At 36.8% G+C, this 18,728-nt stretch overlaps 1 protein-coding gene and 1 long non-coding RNA gene across 23 annotated transcripts in view; one reads left to right on the top strand and one right to left on the bottom strand.

The window, feature by feature from the left end:
• LOC105712542 (uncharacterized) overlaps positions 1 to 1,227 on the bottom strand; it is a 123,159-nt gene extending 121,932 nt beyond the window's left edge. For all 4 annotated transcript variants that reach the window (XR_001106343.2, XR_010339524.1, XR_010339525.1 and 1 more), the window contains exon 1: positions 1,133 to 1,227. This is a non-coding gene — a long non-coding RNA (uncharacterized LOC105712542). The remainder of the gene's footprint in view (positions 1 to 1,132) is intronic.
• The window catches only part of ZEB1 (zinc finger E-box binding homeobox 1), a 203,526-nt gene continuing 184,841 nt past the window's right edge, over positions 44 to 18,728 (top strand). For 4 of the 19 annotated variants that reach the window (XM_064368500.1, XM_064368499.1, XM_012445605.2 and 1 more), the window contains exon 1: positions 2,065 to 2,404. Coding sequence is in view for 6 of the 19 variants with exons in the window: in XM_012445598.2 (XP_012301021.2) it covers positions 92 to 149 (58 nt within the window). In the remaining 13 variants the exon portion in view is untranslated. Of the gene's footprint in view, positions 150 to 1,402; positions 1,564 to 2,063; positions 2,405 to 2,530; positions 2,723 to 18,728 lie in introns of those variants that run through there. The other 15 variants (XM_021665190.2, XM_012445606.3, XM_021665192.2 and 12 more) reach the window with 8 other exon arrangements.

Genomic DNA, 18,728 nt, shown 5'->3' with positions numbered 1-18,728 from the left:
GAAGGGGGAGGGGTGGAGGCGGAGGGGTGGGGGGGAAGGGGGAGGGAGGGGGAGGAGGTGACTCGAGCATTTAGACACAAGCGAGAGGATCATGGCGGATGGCCCCAGGTGTAAGCGCAGAAAGCAGGCGAACCCGCGGCGCAATAACGGTAAGTGGCGGAGGGGACCGGGGAGCGGCGGAGTCAGGGGGAGCCGGGTAGCCGGGGCGCCCCCGGGGGTGAGGGGGGCGAGCCGGGCTGGGGGCGGCCGGGGCAGGGACGGCAAAGTGGAGTGGGAAAGTAGAAAGTAGTGCTCTCTGCCCCCCTCCGCTGCCGCCGCTGCCGGAGCCGCGCCGCGGCCGCTCGCTCTCCCTGAACCGTTATGTCTCTTACCTGGTCTCTCTCCGCCTAGCGGCTCCCGCCGCCCCTGCCGCCTCCCTGGACCGTTAGCCGCCGCCGCCGCCGCCGCATCCCCGGCGCAGGGCGGGCGGCCGGGACGCGCCGGCCACTTTTCTGGTCCCGGGTGGAGCGGCTGTTGCTTCTTTCCTCACTTTTCCCCACTCTTGTGCCCTTCGGCGCCTCCCTCTCCCCCTCCTCCCGGCCCCCTCAGCGGGATTCTCCCTCAGCGCCCAGGCCCCCAGGAGCCGCGGAACAAACTTGTGCCCGGCGCTGACCGTGCAAAGTGGCTTCCGCGCGCCGCGGCCGCGGCCGGCGCCGTCGCTCGGGCCGGCACTCGGGCCGGGCTGTAGGCGCGCGGCGGGCGGGCGGCGGCGGGACGGGGCGGCCACGGGCTGCGTGGGGTCTGTGCGCGCGTGTGCGCGGGCGCCGGCGGTGCGCGCCGCGGGCTGACGGGGCTCGGCCGGCGGCGGTAAAGTTGGGACCGGCGGGCCGGGCGCGCTCGCGGAACGGGGATTAGAGGCGCGGGGGCGCGGGGGCGCGGGTCCCTAAGCGCCCCTCCTTCCCGGCGCCTCCCGCCGCCCGGCCCAGAGCCCCGGCCTGGGGGCTCCGCGGCGACCCCCGCGAGTGGGGTACACGTTTGGCGGGGCGCGGCAGGGCGGCGCGGGGACAGGGCAGGCAGTGCACCCAGTTAACGCCGCCAGGAGCTGCTCGGATGGCGGCGAGCTGGGCGGCGGGTGTGTTTGCGGAGTTGTTACCTGGGCTTAGGGACAGGGAAGCACCACAGACAGATCCCCCTCCCCGGGCAGACGCGGTCTCCGCGCCGGGATGGGCCGGTGTGCGTGCGCCTCGCGCTTTTCTCTTTCGGTTTTTGGGGAAGTTGTTACCTGGGCCGGACGCACGGAGCGCTGAAGCCGGATAATGGGGCTTGGATGGCGCTCTGGGTCTCGGGTGGAAGGAGGGTGGGGGAGGGGGCGGACGGACCGACGGACGCGCGGGGCTGCTGCTCGCGCCGCAGCTGCGGTGTTTATTGATTTGTGCTGCTGTGCCAGGGGAAACACACCCCTCTGCCTGGCGTGAGAGTTAAAAAAAAAAAAAAAAGCGAGGGAGAGAGAGACAGCCCGAGGGATCGAGACCCGAACATGTGGTGGTGGTTGCACAGTCGCCTTTTCCAGTTTGGAGAGACGTTGTAAGTTGATTGTATTTCTGTTTATCTGGGGGCGATGCTGTGCTTTCTCTCCCTCTCGTGCAGCAGCGAAATGTCTGCTGATTGTTATTGTCTGGACAGTTCCTGTGGCGAGAGGGGCGAGACTTGTCCGCCCGGGGGCAGCGGGAGCTCCGGGAGAGCAGCCCCCGCCCGCGCCGCCCCGGTACCTGTTTGTATAATAATGGGCGGCAAACGGCCCTGCAGCCGGCCGCAGCCCAGGCTATATAAGGAATTACACGTACATTTCGGACCGAGGGGCTCGCTTTGGTTCCTGCGTTCTTTTTAAAACGACTTTTAAGAGAAGGGGAATAAATGCGTCTATAATGGGACCGCTGCAGCGTCGAGAAAACGAGGAAATAACGTGTTTAGAAGAAAACTCTCTCGTGCTCCCCCCCCGCCCCACCCCCGCGCCTGGGCTCCCTTTCTCCCTCCCCTATGGGATGCGAAACGGGAGGTTTTGTAACCTTTCGTGGCAATTTTAGATTTTGTGTGGGATTTCCTGTCTAGAAGCAGATACGAAGATTTTTAAGCTGTTTCAAGATGTTTCCTTCCAATCCGTAAACATATTTTTAATATATTCGAGCCGACATTAAAATCACTGCTTTTGTGAGTGATTTTAATTATTCATATAAACACTTGCATTTTAAAGACGTCTATTGATTATAATCGAAAGGTATTTTGGTATCCTCATTGTGGAGAGATGAGTTATTATAGCAAGGAGTGGAGCATAGGCTATTGCAATTTTAATTTCCTGTTTTAGCGTCAAATAGTGTATGTTCTATATTGAGCTGTTGCCGCTCTTGCTGATGTGGCTTTATGAAAGGTAAGTTGGTTCGGAAAGGGCTGTTCGCTTTTTACCTTATTTAAAATGTTGATCGCCAGAGAAAGGGGCTTTTCTTGTTGCTGACGACATGTGTGTGACATGTGAGTCTGAACCACCCAGTGTCTGTGCAGCTGCTGTAAACATGTTTACCTGAACAGGAAAGAATGGATTTTTCTCCTTAAGATCCTGTGATATGAATATTACGCTCCTAAGGCATATCAACAGATGACTTAAGGGGGAAAAGCGATCCTGAAAGGTACTTGAAATCAACAGGAAAGAGAGGTTCTTGATCGCTGCAGCAAATGGCAACTTGTGCAGGTAGAAAAAAGATGGTGTTTAGTTTTCTCCTGCATGTATGTCAGCCCCCTCCTGTCTGCTGCTTTCATTCTCAAGGGAGGGATTTATTTACCACGCTTGCTGTCAGTGTTTTTCCTTTGTGTTTAATATTAGAAAAACAGATTTGTGGCTGTTCAGCATAAAACGTCTTGTCTGCAGTATGCATTACTCTCCGAAAACAAAAGGTGTTTAAGATAGCACTGTACTACTACAGGTATCTTCCATTTTCATCACTTTTGGCTCTGTCCTTGTATTTCTTTTTGTTCTCAAATGTATTTCATCCATTGCTGGTGATTATAGCCATGCTGTTTGATTTAGCCTTATATTTTGCAAATTAAAAATGAAGTTATATTCCATTGTGTTGTGAAACCTCGGTATATCTGCTGGTTAATATTTCTTAGCAATGCAGTCATATTTAAGTTGCAGATGTTTATTGGAAAGAATTACCTGGCAAAATGTTAACTGTTAAATCTTTTTAATGAAGGAATGATGTATACAGTGGAAGATTGTCATAGAGATAGTTTATGTTATATATATATGTATATATTTTATTCATTTTGAAATAAGATATGTGGATTTTGCTGCTAAAGCTTCTTAAAACCTTCTAATTTCCTTTCTGGAATATGTCTGAAGGTAGGATATTAAAGGGAGTATCAGGTAATATAACTGACAGGGGTAAACCAATTGAGTAAGGTTTGGCCAAAGCATCAAACCTTGTGTGATAACTTTATGATAATGATGTTAGTCATCTATAAAGGAGTGACAGAATTTCTTGAATTAGTTTTTACCATCTATAATTTAATGTTTTGTTATATTTTTTAAAAATCTGTCTTTTCTCTTTTTCTGCTTTCTTCTGTGTGGTTTTCTTCTTGTTCTTTCTCTTTTTTTTTCTTTTCTTTTTTTTAGAGATGTACTCTAGCTACTCATGACCACATGCTGATTAATTCTCTTTAGATGGAATAGCAGGTCCATATCCTTCTGTCATTAGCACCATTTCCCCTTGCTGTCATTGGAAACCGCCAGTAGAGGATGCTAACAAAAATGATTATTGGTGTAGAAGTATCATAAGTTTCTACTGTGCTGATTGGGACCTTCAGTATAATTCTAAGTCTTAACTGTTACTTAAAACTAGCCTTGATTAAATTAGGCATAAGCATTTTCTAGTTTGTTCAAACTAGAAAGAAGCAGGAATGCTTTAACTTAAATAATTTTATAAATTTGAGTTATTTAAATCTCTAATTGAGATTGCTATTCTTGTTTTAGAGCAATTGTATTACTCCTTATTTTAAAAAGGTTTGTTTATGTTCTTAAGTTTGAAGAAGAATGTGTAATAATTGACCCGTATTTATTTTGCATATTTGGAATACTTTTTAATCTTCTTTAAAAAATTCATAGTAAGGTCCCTTAAAATATGTATTTTAAATGTTAAATACATCTAAAATGGTAAAAGGTTAAGATTACAATTAATTGATTGATAATACTGTATAATTATTTTTATATGTCTTATGTAGACTTAGACTATGGATGGGTTGGCAGAGAGCTACTAAAGGAGGTGGTAACTAGCAGTCACTCAGATGTCAGCGATTTTTAGATTTTATCTTTTCTTTCCCCTTCAAGTCTTTTCCTACTGGTGGCCTTCTCCCACCTCTTTAGTTAAGAATCAGTTAGTGTATACATTAGTGCATATATTAAATTTTCCAATTGTAAATTAAGGAATATAACTTTGCTTTGAGATCTTAAATGCAGTAAAAACATCTTTGTTCATTGCTGTATACTTGTATTAAAATAATTTATTTCAACAAACTATATAAATAAAAATACCTTTGCATATAAATAATTGCATGAGACTGTATTTAGTTATGTCTTTTCATTTTGTGTCCATATAGTTATATTAATGTAACTGTACATTTTAAGCCTTTCATTAGGTATAATGTTAGAAGTATTTATTTCCTTAATTTTTTTAGTGGTGTTTCTGTAAATGCATCAATATCAGTACCATAATAGGATAGCCAGACTCCTTATCTTGAATTAAGTAGGTATTGAATTACCAGGAAACCCTGTGTTAATTTCTTATTTTAGGACGTCATGGTTCTTCACATGTGTGTATGTGTGTGTGTTTGTGTGTGTGTGTGTGTAAATAGTTTTTCATTTTCTGATAGGTATTTCTTTAATTTAATATTCTAAATCCTGAGGGCTCAGTAGTGAATAGGTGTGATTCACTTACATGTTTATGAACTGAGAAACTTTCCCACATAGTCATGAGATACATTGTAGCATGGAGAAAAACTTAAAGTACCTTATAAATTGAAAGTATTGCCGGGCGTGGTGGCTCAAGCCTGTAATCCCAGCACTTTGGGAGGCCGAGGCGGGTGGATCACGATGTCAAGAGATCGAGACCATCCTGGTCAACATGGTGAAACCCTGTCTCTACTAACACAAAAAATTAGCTGGGCATGGTGGCGCATGCCTGTAATCCCAGCTACTCAGGAGGCTGAGGCAGGAGAATTGCCTGAACCCAGGAGGCAGAGGTTGCAGTGAGTCGAGATCGCGCCATTGCACTCCAGCCTGGGTAACGAGCGAAACTCCGTCTCAAAAAAAAAAAAAAAAAAATTAATCATTTATTAAGATGACCCTAATATTAAAAGCATGTGAAATATTTGTTTAGTACTGTTTTCTTCCTTCCTCTAGTCTCTTGTATTTTTTAAATGGCGTACATACTCTTCTATATAGTAGCTTTGGAAGCATGTGCTAAGAAACTTGAGAATATTTTTTAAATAACAGCATAATAATTTCTCATAGTAGTGTTTTTATTTTGCTTTTTCCCCTTTTGGATTTACCTGTATAAATCACTTTTAAGCATGTGATTAGAGCCAGATGTAAACACAGATGCAATATCACATGGAATTATATTGTTAGCTACTCTTAACTACCTGTATTGAATTGCAGTGGAGGAGGAGAAAAATCATACAGATGTTGGAAGAAGATATGCATTAAGGTGCAAGAGTATGACAAGAGATTAGAAAACTTGAAGCTGTAGAAATAGTCTTTAGGATTGAAGAAGGTTTTTTATTCTCTTCAGTATGATCATTGACTTATGTGGAAACGCATGCTCTTTATTTCTAAATGAGATACAAGCTAAAATAAAAGTGCGTTGTTGAAAGAAAACTCAAAAAATTTTAAACGAGAAAAGTGTCGTGATTAGGAAATATGATAAAATGATTTTTTAAATACTTTTTTAAAAAGTCAAATGTTGTATATATTACTGGCTAAATAATCATTAGGTATAAACTAAAAGTGGAAAATAAATGGAAATAGATGTAGTAGAGAAAGTTTTGCAGCAACCCTAGTTGAAATTAAATTTGATCTATTATGTAGGCATTGCCATAGAAACTAATCATTATTTTGGATGGGGCAATGTTTTGAGGATTGTATCACCAAAGGACACATCTTTAGGACATCAGTTTTACTAAATAAAAATTTCAGTATGTTATGAGAATGTCTGGATTTTAGCCTTGATGGAGGTGGGTTAGACTGTTTTTTAACCTGAAACTGGGTTGCTTGAAATGATGGCAATATAGTACTTAAGTAGCAAAATGCTGTCTAAGAGAAAACAACTTAATTTTTAGAATTTCATTAATTTTGTTAAAGCATATTTTGTAGTATATAATATGGGTGTAGATAAAGGGAAAGATTATGAAAGGAAGAGCAAAACGTAGAATTCAAGTGTCTACTTGTATTATAGCTATGAAACTTTAAGGTCTTATTTCTTTCATTCTCTAAGAAGTTATTTTTCTCTATTTCTTCAAACAGCTCCCTGTTATTTAATACATGTTCCCTCTATACATAGGGATTGCATTTATCTGTCCATACGCACATTTCTCCTCCTACTCAACATTATGTATTTATTGAGTCTTGGTACATAGAGATTGAGGTATGAACTATGGCTCTTTGTAGAAAACCTTACAGTATGGCAACCTGGGAAAACCTTCATCTCCTTCACAGTAACAACTACATCTGTGCTGAAATTATTCCTAACAGATGTTTTGTGATCTCTCAATTCCCTCTCTCTCCCTTCCCCACCATTCAGATTTAAAATTAAATGTGAATGGAAAATAAATTTATATATTATGTTAATTTATTTTTATTGTTTTAGTCTATATTGAAAGTCCTCTGTTTTCTGTTTTAAAATATTCTAATTTTAAATATTTAAGATATTTTAAGTATTCTGATTTCAGTTTTCATTTAATAAAACGTAACACCATTATTTAGATATCCATTATTATTCGTGGTCACCACCTAAAATATATTCTGATTTCCTTTACTCTTAAGGTCTTTATATTCATTGAATCCACAATTCTAGCAGAGTGTTTGGTTTTGGGTGTTTTTTTTTTTTTTTTTTTTTTTTTTTTAAGTAGATAGTGCTTAGTGTAACTAGTTTGCTGATGGAAAAAACTCATTTTCTTGGAATCATACATTTTTAATATGGAAGATCATCTTTTCCAAAATAACTTTTTATCTGAAAACCGACACAGATAAGCTGAAACTTAGGGCCTTTAAGTAGAAACCCTAGAAGAGACTTTAATGTGTGTTTTCAGAAGTGGTAATGCCAGGCAGATACAGTGACATATGGAAGAGCGTATAGTGAAATCCTTCAAAAAATACATTGTCTGAACCTGGGCTCTGGTTAACCTTGCTCTGCTTTAAATACTTGAAAAGGCTGTCAAAAATCACTGTATGTCTTTAACGTTTTCTCCTTTCTGCCCTAAAACTAAGTTACCATTCACTCCTATTGCTACATCATTTTTCTGAATCTCTTGATACTCTTGGGTTTTGCTTTATTTGGGAGGGAGAAAGTAAAGGAAGGAGGAACTGGAGTAGGCAGAAAATAATTTTATACTAATAAATATTCATTAAGAAAATAAAGTGGAATAATTTTGGACTGCAGAGATTTGGGAGAATCATCCAAAGCCATTTTGCAGTAAAGTAAACAAAGAGTTACAATGACTTTGCTAAGTTTGCATCACTAGTTAGCTTGTACTAGGTCACAGCTTTTTGGATTCCTAGTTCAGTATTCTTTTTCTTAGGTCATTTGAACATATTTATCTAAGATGGTAACAAGCAAGAACTAGATACCATGAATTTTCAAATTTGTCATAGTTAAAACCAAAATGTGTAGAATGCTTCATCATCTCTGAAAAAAGGGGAGTTCTAATACATATGCATACATCTATCAAATTTAGTAGCTGATGTAGTTATATTACTTAAAATATTTCAGATGCAGAGCATTAGTATTATTTAGAGGCATTCTCTCATTTGGATTATATTTTTAGTCATCATTCCCAATTTCAGCTCCCATCCTTTCACTCCGTCCTTCCGACCTTGGACCCAATCTGTTTTATAAATGCCCTTGGTTATGTAGCTAGCTTTGTAAAATTGTGTAGCTCTTTGTGCGTTTTGTATTTACGTAAGTGCTACTTTGCTATATAATTTACCTTTTTTTTTTTTTTTTGAGATAGAGTTTCACTCCTGTTGCTGGCCCAGGCTGGAGTGCAATGATGCAATCTCTGCTCACTGCAGCCTCCATCTCCTGAGTTCAAGTGATTTTCCCATCTCAGCCTCACAAGTAGCTAGGATTACAGGTGTGCACCACCAAGCCCAGCTAATTTTTGTATTTTTAGTAGAGACAGGGTTTCACCATGTTAACCAGTCTGGTCTTGAACTCCTGACCTCAGGTGATCCACCTGCCTTAGCCTCCCAAAGTGCTGGGATTACAGGCATGAGTCACTGCGCCTGGCCCATAATTTACTTTCTTAGCATTGTTTGATAGCTAGTCATGTTGCTGTGTGTACATCTAGTTCATTGCTTTTAACCTTGTACAGTAAGGACAAATCACGTATCAATTCCCCTAATGGCAGATTCCCAGATTGACTCCAATTCTTGGATACCAATAATTCTGTAATAAACATCCTCCTACATGTTGCTAATGGCTATGGAAGAGTTTCTCAGCACTACCATATCTAGGGACAAGGTGTAGTCCAGATACAGTATTGCTGAGTAAAGGTCAGTCATGTATTTAATAATCACTAAATTATGTCATATTATTTTAAAAACAGGAACACCATTTTTTACACTCACCAACAACGTAAAAGAACTGTTAGCTCACGTTTTTGCCAGCCTTTGGTATCGTACAATAGTCTACATTTTGCTAATTTTTCAGTTGCTAAATATAATGGTTGCTTTAATTTATGCTTCTCTGTTTACCAGGGGCATTTCTTGATCATTTCTTCATTTCCTTGCTAGCTGTTTGGGTTTTCCTTTGTATGAATGGCCTCTTCTTATCTTTTGTCCCTTTTTTTGGATATATTTCCATTTCTTGTTGATTTCCCAGAATTCCTTGTGTATTTAAGATAATAATCCCCAATGTGTCAGTCATTTGACTATGGTTCAGGTATCCTTAATTTTAATGCCAAAATTTTGACTTCATGAGTAGTAAGAAGTTCTTCCTAATTTATAGATTATAAAGGTATTTTCCTAGATTTTCTTCTATTAGTTTCATAGTTTTATTTTTCATGTTTATATGTCTAATATATCAGGAGTTCACCTTTTGAATATGGTATTTCTTAAGAGGAACAAATATAGCAGTTAACAGTTTTGGATTGATCCTGTAACTTACTAGCTGTCACCCTGGCCAAGTTACTTAGTCTCCTTACGCTTGAATTTCTCTGCATGTAAGTTGGGCATGACAGTCTCAGAATTGTGAAAGTTTAAATGAAGCATATGAGGCATAGTGCCTAATACATGTTTTAAGTTTCCAATACATGTTCATTTAAAATTTTACTTACTAATTTCTTTTAAATGCACCTTGAATCAACTGACAGTTTCTTATCCTTTTGTCCAGTATTAACTCCAACTAATGTAACTACCATCTGAGAGGTTGCTGTAAAATTTGTTCATTGTTTCTGTAGCTTTGGTATTAAACATTGCTTAGTTCAGACCTTTGGACAAGGCTGTTAAATGATCAGTAAACACCGAAGCTTCATCTTAATGCTACTTTTGATATGACTCTTTTTAAGGGGAAATATATTGAGAGAGAGACTTTACCATATCAATTTTATGAATAATATTGACATGAACTTCAAGGATAATGTCCCAGTGTTATTCTGTTACATAAATCAAAGAACCCAAACCCAAGGAATAAAAGCTGCATATTCTATATTTGAATGGTCTAAGCAAATGGAATCTGCACCTTCTCATATATCCATTTGGCTGGGAATATACTTAAGAAGATGGCTGTCTTACTATGTTCCTATGGTATAGATCAGGCCAATTCTAAGACAAAAGTTAAAACTATACCCTGGGGTGTGTGTGTGTGTGTGTGTGTGTGTGTGTGTGTGTGAACTTGAGGTACAATTTACAATAAGATACACCAGTATGCATGTACATTTTGATGAGCTTTGACATCCTTACATGCATGTGTAAATGCTACCACAGTCAAGATATAGAACATTATTTCCATCATCCTAAACAGTTCTTCCCCACCTATTGCCCCTAGCAATGAACTTTTGGTCACTAGAGGTTAGATTTAGTGTTTTTAGAGTTTCATATAAATCAAATCATACAATATATACTTTCTGTGCACCTTCTTTTGCTTAGGATATTATCAAGATTAGTAAGTGTCAGTAGTTCCATTATTTTTGTATTGCTGAGTAGTATTCCATTGTATGAATATACCACAATTTGTGGTGCCATTCACCTCCAATGGAACTATTAACTTGGGTTTTTTTAGATCTTTGCTGTAATGAATAATGCTACTATGAACATTTACATAAAAATTTATATGCATGTATATCTTACATTTATCTTTAGTCAATACTTAGGAACACTGTTACAGTATGGGTAACTGTATTCCTGAGTAAATACAGTAAGTTTATGTTTAACTTGGTAAGAAACTGCAAAATTGCAAACTGCTTGTAACATTTTTACATTTCCACCAACCATGTATGAGAGTTCTAGCTGTTCCACATCCTTGCAAACAATTGTCTATGTTTTTACACTTTTTTTTGTCTTTTTGTTTTTTTCCTTAGTAGGTGAGTGGTAGTATCATTTGGTTTTGATTGGATTTCACTGGTGACTAATGATGTTTGACGATCTTTTGGTATATTTATTGGTCACTTGTATATTTTCTTTTGTGAAATGTCAGTTCAAATAGTTTGTCCATTTTTAATTGGATTATTTGTCTTTGTATTATTTAGTTGTAAGAGCTCTTTGTATATTCTGGACCAAACTTCTTTGTTGGAAACAGGTATTAAAGATATTTCTCCCTTTCTGTTGGCTTATTAGTTTTGTTAGTGCTATCATTGAAGTGCCAAAGCTTTACATTTTGATGGAGTTTAATTCATAATTTTATTCATTTAAACTTTGTGTTCTAAGAAATCTTGGCCTATTCCAGATCTTATTTACTCCCTCCCCCTTTTTTTTTTTTTAAAGAAACTTAACAGCTTTAACATTTAGGTCTGTGATCCATTTCAGGTTAATGTTTGGTCTTAACTCACCAGAATTTGGCATAGGAATTTGTATTTGAAATTTTAAAAAATGTTTTTCAGGGCCCAACTAAGACCCAAAGCTCAGGATTATAGGGAACACAAATTCTACTTCCCTTATTTTGAACATTTTTAACTGAGAGTGAGTGGCTTGTACCTAGTTACTGTTTTCAAGATTCTTCATGTCTTTAACACATTTTAATTCGCTGAAACATACTCTAGTGAGGATACAGTTTCAGAGAAAGATGACCAAGGAGAGTGGTCATAGTTAAGTCCATGCGAGTGTTGTCTTCATAGTTTCTTATTTCGTACAAGGTTTTAATGAATTTAACATTATACCAATTCATTTTCATGTTCCATAGCTTTTATCTTTAGATGGGGAGTTTGTGTAAACCTAACATTTATCTTGAGTTTTTAAGGGATGTAGTTTTCTCCTTGACATAAATGCTTGATCTGATTGATTTTTGCCTGCATGTTTTACGCCCTCACTTTGCTATAGCTAAGAAAAAGGTTTTAGTTACTTTGAACTTTGATAAGCTGATTACAGATGTGTTAATTTACTTATATTTATTTTTTCATTTCTTAAAAAATGTAGATGTCACTTACTAACTCCTATGTAATTCTTATTTTAAGATAGTTTTTAAGTTTAACTTTTCTGTTTCATTTTATCACCTATTCCCAGTCCTTGAAAATTCATTATAAGTAACTTGTGTCTTATTTTTGTTTTTAATGATCTCACTTTTTAATACTCCTTTTAGTTCTTTGTCTGTCTTGAATATTCTAGATATTAATGTATAATTCTTTCTGGTCTGGTATCCTTAGGTGCATTTATAGAAAAAGCATTAAACTGGGAGAAGTCTTAAATTCTAATATTGAATCTACCATTATTTGGCCTATGAAATTGAGAAAATAATTCAGTTTATCTGGGCCTATGTTTGTTCATCTGTGGAATGAACATGATGGATTACTGTATGCAAGGTAATGAGACTCTGAGATGAAAGATACAGTACCTTGCCCCAAGGAGGTTCTAGTGTGGTAGGGAAGAAAAATGAAGTGAGAAACCTTTAGAATACAGTTTGGTAATTGATGTGATATTCTGTCTTATATGCATAGAGGGGATGGCATTTAAACCAAGTTTTAAAGTATGTGTGTGAGTTATTCTAGTAAAATATCATAGTGGAAAATAATTTTCCATAGAGAGGGAATAATACATGTAAAGGCATGACACACATGCACACACATATTGTGGTATGCAAGTCATGTTTGGTAAAACTGCAAGATGAGTGGAAGAATGGCTAGAGATGAGGCTCGAGAATTAGTAAGCAAATGAAGAAAAAAGCTTTATATTGCTATTCTGAATTTAGATTTTTATCTTGGACATGATGGGAAATTACCACAGGTCTTGAAGCAAAGAGTGACATGATTTCATTTATATATAGTAATTCGTAATGTTATGTTTATATATTTAGTGTTAATATGATTAAGAATTTAAGACTATGTATACTTGCTTTACTAAAAGTGAAAAAAGTTGTGAAACCTAATGTATCCTGTTTCCTGAGTTTTTGCTTATCTATTCTGATAATACTAATAGATTTGTATAGTAATTACTTTGAAATGATGCTGCCAGTAGCACTTCTACCACTACCATAATATCAATAAAAGACTTGGCTGAGGCACTGTGGCTCACGCCTGTAATCCCAGCACTTTGGGAGGCTGAGGCAGGCAGATCAAGAGGTCAGGAGATTGAAACCCTGTCTCTACTAAAAATATAAAAATTAGCTGGGCATGGCGGTGTGCACCTATAGTCCCAGCTGCTGGGGAGGCTGAGGCAGGAGAATCGCTTGTACCCAGGAGGTGGAGGTTACAGTGAGCCAAGATCACGGCACTGCACTCCAGCCTGGCTACAGAGTGAGGCTCCATCTCAAAAAAAAAAAAAAAAAATACTTAAACTACTAGAAGCATTAAGTAGCCTTAGGTTGTAGTGGCTGATATCTATGCACCAAGTTGGCTGTGCATTTCTGTTCCCTGCACTGTTATGGGGAATTGTATATTTTTGTTTTTTTCTTTTCTCAAATAAATAAATCAGTGCAAACAAATGCGTTGTGGATTTCCAAACCTATGGAATAAAATCTCTTTACGTCCATCAGTTATGGCTCTCCAAAGACGTAAAGTACTCTTCACTTACTAAATAATTTTCTGGATTACTTCTGGCATTTATTAATGGGTCTGCATAGAGCTCCATTTTGTGAACCTGTGATTGTACTTTGATATCAGTTCTCTGTCATAGATATTTAATAAATAAAATAAAACTTTATCTGAGTGTTTCTCATTCAAAATAGCTGGAATTCAGGCCTGGTGTATGTTTTTATTTGAATAGAAACAGTTCAAGTGTGTTTTGGAAGTTATGCTGTATACTACAAGACAGATTAAAACCAGTGCCTTTTTTTAGCCCAACTGCTGAGCTACAGAGGAAATACCTTTATCATGTTTCAACCTCTAAGTTTAATAATTCTTATGTAAAAATTAATGCCTGATGTATGCATCAATTGTGTAAACATTTCACATGTGATCTACTTTGTATATTATTTCAGAGACATTTGTGTTTTATGTTATTAGTTTATTTTTTAACCCAAACTTTAAAATTTAACCCCATTTCATTAGTATTTGTTTATACTTTACTATACCTTGTTTGCATGCTTAACCTACCTATGTATTATCTGTGACAATAGTGAAACTGAGTAGTTATAACATGCTGTATAATTTTATCAAGTCAAGCTGACTATTTTGGTGGGGAACATCATCATCTTCTTGTTTCTGATACATAGTGGAGTTTTACTCTACTAATTTCAAAAATGGTTCAAAGCAGTAAGGCAGATATTCAGTCTATTCTTTGACAATATATTGAGCATGTGGAGAGGAAAGCAAGGTGTTAGCTATTTTAAGGTTTCACAGCAACACCCCCATCTTGTTCATTTTCACCTGAGTTGTATAGAGCCTGGGAATTGCTATCTGTCTTTAATGTAAGGTCAGCAGTGCAAGTAACAGTATTGGATCGTACTTCCACCGTTATATTCTCTGAGTTTCTGATCACCACATTTTCATAGATGAGGAAAGCAGTTGTAGATGGAAGGTCTGAGATGTAAAAAGGATAAAGAACACAGGAAGTGGTAAACATGTGTGGTTACAGACAGACATGGTATAAAACTTGGGAGGAGGGTAAAATTATCGATTGCTTGTGGGTAGGCTTGGTAGTTAAACATGCATGTTAAAATTTCTAAGATAAGGAATAAAAATCTAGAAGGTATATGTAACTTCCAAACTAATAGAGAAGGGAAATAGAACAAGAAAAAAAATTCAATCTGAAAAAAGGGTAAGGAAGTTGAAGAAATAAAACATGGAAAAGAGAAGGCAGGTAGAAAGCACAAAACAGCAGCAACAAGTGCAAATATATTAGTAATTACAGTACATAATTACTGTAATTGAAAAAATCCTCCAGTTGAAAAAATCCTCCACTTAACAGAAACTGGTTATTAGATGGGATAAAATAACAAAATATATGCTGTTTACAAGCAATATCTTAAAAAGCATATTTTAGCTTGAAAGTAAAAAGGATTTAAAAATATATTCCTGACATAACTAACCAATAGAAATGTTGTATGGCTATATTAATATGGTACAAAGTTGACTTTGAGGCAGAAAACCTGTCCCAGAGAGTGAGGGTCACTAAATAGTGGCAAAAGGAAGGTATAATTTTAAATAAATGATTACCTGAAATACACTTTCAAAATATGTTAAGCAGAAAATTAGGACTGCAGAAGAAATAGGTAAATTTATCATTATTGTAGGTTATTTAAAGTAATCTCTCTTAATATCAGAACAAGCAGAAAAAAATAAAAAATGTAGATGATTTTAATAACAGGATTTACAAGCCTACTGTAATGGACATGTATGGAACACTGTACCCCACAACTAAAGTAGAGAGGAGCACTTAGAAGAACTGATCACATTCTAGTCAAATACAACCAGTTTTAACAAATTTTAGTAGATTGGCATCATATTACACTCTGTTTACAATGCCATTAACTTAAATAGAAAAAATGTTTTTTGTGTGTGTGTTTGGAAATTAATGTGTTTATTTCCAAATAACTTGTGGGTCAAAGAAAAACTTGTAAGAATATCAACAATAAATTATTGTACATGACAACTTGTGTATAGCTAAAGTGGAAATTTATAGATTTTAATGCTTATATTACAGGAATAAAAGTTGAAGAATAATAAACATGCATTTTTCAGAATTAGAAAAAACACTCCCCGATTGAAATAACGAGGAAATAATTAATGAACTAGAGAAAATAAAAGTAATTCAAAGAGGAAACAATGCAAGTAAAAATGGATTATTTGAGAAGACTAACAAAATTAGCAAACTACTGGCAAGATTAATAGGTAGGGAAAGAAGTCACAACGCAGAATCTGGAATGAAAATGGAAATGTTACTACAGGTGTTTCAGGAATGATCAGCTTTATGCTAATGTAGTTGAAAGCTTAGATTAAGTGGACCAGTTCCTAAAAAATGTAGCTCATACTGGCTCAAGAAGTATTAGAAAATGGCATAGCCTTAAAACATAAAGGAAAAATATTCTTACAAAGAAAATAATACCAGTTCTAGACAGGTTTACCAGCAAATTCTATAAAACATTAAAAAAACAGTAATTCCAGTCATACAGAAAGTATTTCACGGTTTAGAAAAAGAAATGACTGTCCCAACTCTTTTTACAAAGCTCCAAGTATGAGAAATGATAATTGTCTTTAACTCAGACATATGTACAGAAATTCATAGATTAGATATCATCACATAGTTGTACCCCCTTATCCATGGTTTCAGTTACCTATGTTCAACCACAGTCCAAAAATATTAAATGGAAAATTCTAGAAATGCACAATTCATATGTTTTAAATTGTGCATCCAGGATGTGGATCCTTCCTTCATCCAGTATATCCACGCTGTATATGCTGTCTGCCCATTAGTTACTTGGTAGCCGTCTTGGTTATCAGATTCAAAAAGCATAGTATTTGTAGGCTTCCATGCTATCCACAGTTTCAGGCATCCTCAGGGGGTCTTGAAATGTACCCCTATTGATAAAGGGGAATGACTGTACTTGACCAGTACTGAATAAGAAAGTAACCCATCATAACCAAGTTGGGTTTACTCTAGAATTTCAAAATTGGTTTCGTATTAGAAAGTCACTTAATAGAATTTACCACATCAGCTCTTTAAAGGAAAATAATCGTGTGCATCTGAATAGATACATCTGTGGTAAAACTCTTAGCAAGTCAGTGAATGAGAGGCCCCTTTCTTAACCTGATGAAGGCATTTTTTTCCAAAGAAAATTTCCAGCCCTACCTTCTTTACATTTAATGGTAAAGTATTGAAGGCATTGGTTCCCTTTGGTATCAAAGGACAAGTGTGCCTGCTACTGCCACTTTTAGTCAACATTGTACTAGAAGCTAGTACTGTACTAGAAGCTAGTACAGTAAATGGGAAAAAGATACAACAATTAGAAAAAGCTATTACTATTTGCAGATTATATGATTATCTGTGTAACACAGAAAATTTCATAGATGAATTACTAGGATTACTCAAAGTTTAAATTTGGATGCAGAATTATACAAATTTTCAGATTCTGCTGACATAGAAATGCAATTAAAAATATTATATTACTATAAAAGTATAAAGAAATATGAATAACAACATGCTCAGTATCTTTATAGAGAAATTATAAAACATTGAGCAGATGTAAAAAAAGATTTAATTAAATATTATAATGTACCATGTTTATAGACAAAAACTTGAACGTTGTAATGGTGCCGGTTCTCCCCAGTTGTGTCTGTAGGTTCTGTGCCGTCTGATTAAAATAGCAATAGATTTTTGTGGAATTTGACAAGCTAATCCAAAAACTCATATGGAAGAGCTAAGAGATAATAGTAAAATACTCATTAATGAAATGGATCTGTGATAGCACTGGGATTGCCAATCAGTGAAATAAAATGACCCTTTCAATAATTGGGATTGGTTAATTAAATGAAAAAAATTTGGGTTGGACTACTTACCTCACACTAGGGAAACCAATTTTGATGGATTATAGATCTAAATCTATAGGTAAGGTAAAGGTATAGGTAAAGTAAAATGTTAACACTTTCTGAAGATAATAGGGTAGAATATCTCTATGACTTTGAGTAAAGATAAAAAGGCATAAAACATAGAGCAAAAGATTGGCAAATATGACTACATCAAAATTAAGAATTTTGTTTCACTAATAGATACTATAGAGTGTCTAATCCAGTACTTAGCACATATAAAAATATGCCACCCAGGGAAATAAAGATAAACAATCTGATAGAAAACTGGGCTTCAATAGTTACTTCACAAAAGAATAAACTCATTTTGCCAATGAGTATATTATAAGATATTCAACCTCATTAGGAATCAGGGAGATGCAAATTAAAACCACATTAAGAAGGCATTTCACATCGCCTAGAGTCTCAAAACTTAAAAGCCAACTGATATTGCTGTTGGTATAGACATGGAACAACTGAACCCTTAGACATTGCAGGTGCTAATGTAAATGGGTACATTCACTTTGGGAAATAATTTCACATTATTAAAGTTGAAGATACAGATAGGCTATGATCTGGTATTCCGAGGTATGTGTCTTAGAGAAATCTCTATACAGACATACCAGGTGATGTATGTAGTTGTTTATATAGTACTGATCATAACAACAAAAAATCAATAGTAGGATAAGTAAATTGTTGTTCATATGATGGAATGCAATACAATACTGAAAAGGAATGGATTACACATGTGGCTCAGCAACTTGGATCATCCTAGGAAAATAATGTTGGAACAAAAGAAATCACTGAAGATTATAGTCTGATCGATTCCATTTATGTGAAATTCAAGAACATGCAAAATTAAGTAATATATTGTTAAGGATACTGATACACATAATACAAGGCTATGATAAACATAAAATTTAGGGGTGAGTGAGTTTGAACACAAAGTAGATATCAGAAGTCAAGATAATGTGTGTTTTAAAAAAACAACTGGATGGTGAATACTCATATTTATTACATTATTCTTTATACCTTAAACTTATAGAATTCTTTAATCTTTGATATTAATAATTACTGATAGTAATGTATGGCTACTGATAACGTTCGATCTAAAATAGTAACTGAAAAAAATAAAAGTGAATGATTTTGGGGAGAACTCAGTATTTTCCATGTACTTGCTATGTATTTGTGTTTAATTTTTGTGAGTTCTCAAATGTAATAAATTTCTTTTGAGCGTCTTTAGTATTTTATTCTATCTTTGTATTTAATATAGCAGATAAAGCATAGTAATTCCTAACTCTGGTTGTGTGATATTCCAGAATGTATTCATTTAT

Source organism: Aotus nancymaae, unplaced genomic scaffold, assembly GCF_030222135.1.
Source record: "Aotus nancymaae isolate 86718 unplaced genomic scaffold, 86718_ANA_hifiasm-v0.15.2.pri h1tg000077l, whole genome shotgun sequence".
Lineage (NCBI taxonomy): Eukaryota > Metazoa > Chordata > Mammalia > Primates > Aotidae > Aotus > Aotus nancymaae.
The sequence above is the reverse complement of the archived record's forward strand: the minus strand, read 5'-3'. Positions and strand labels throughout refer to the sequence as shown.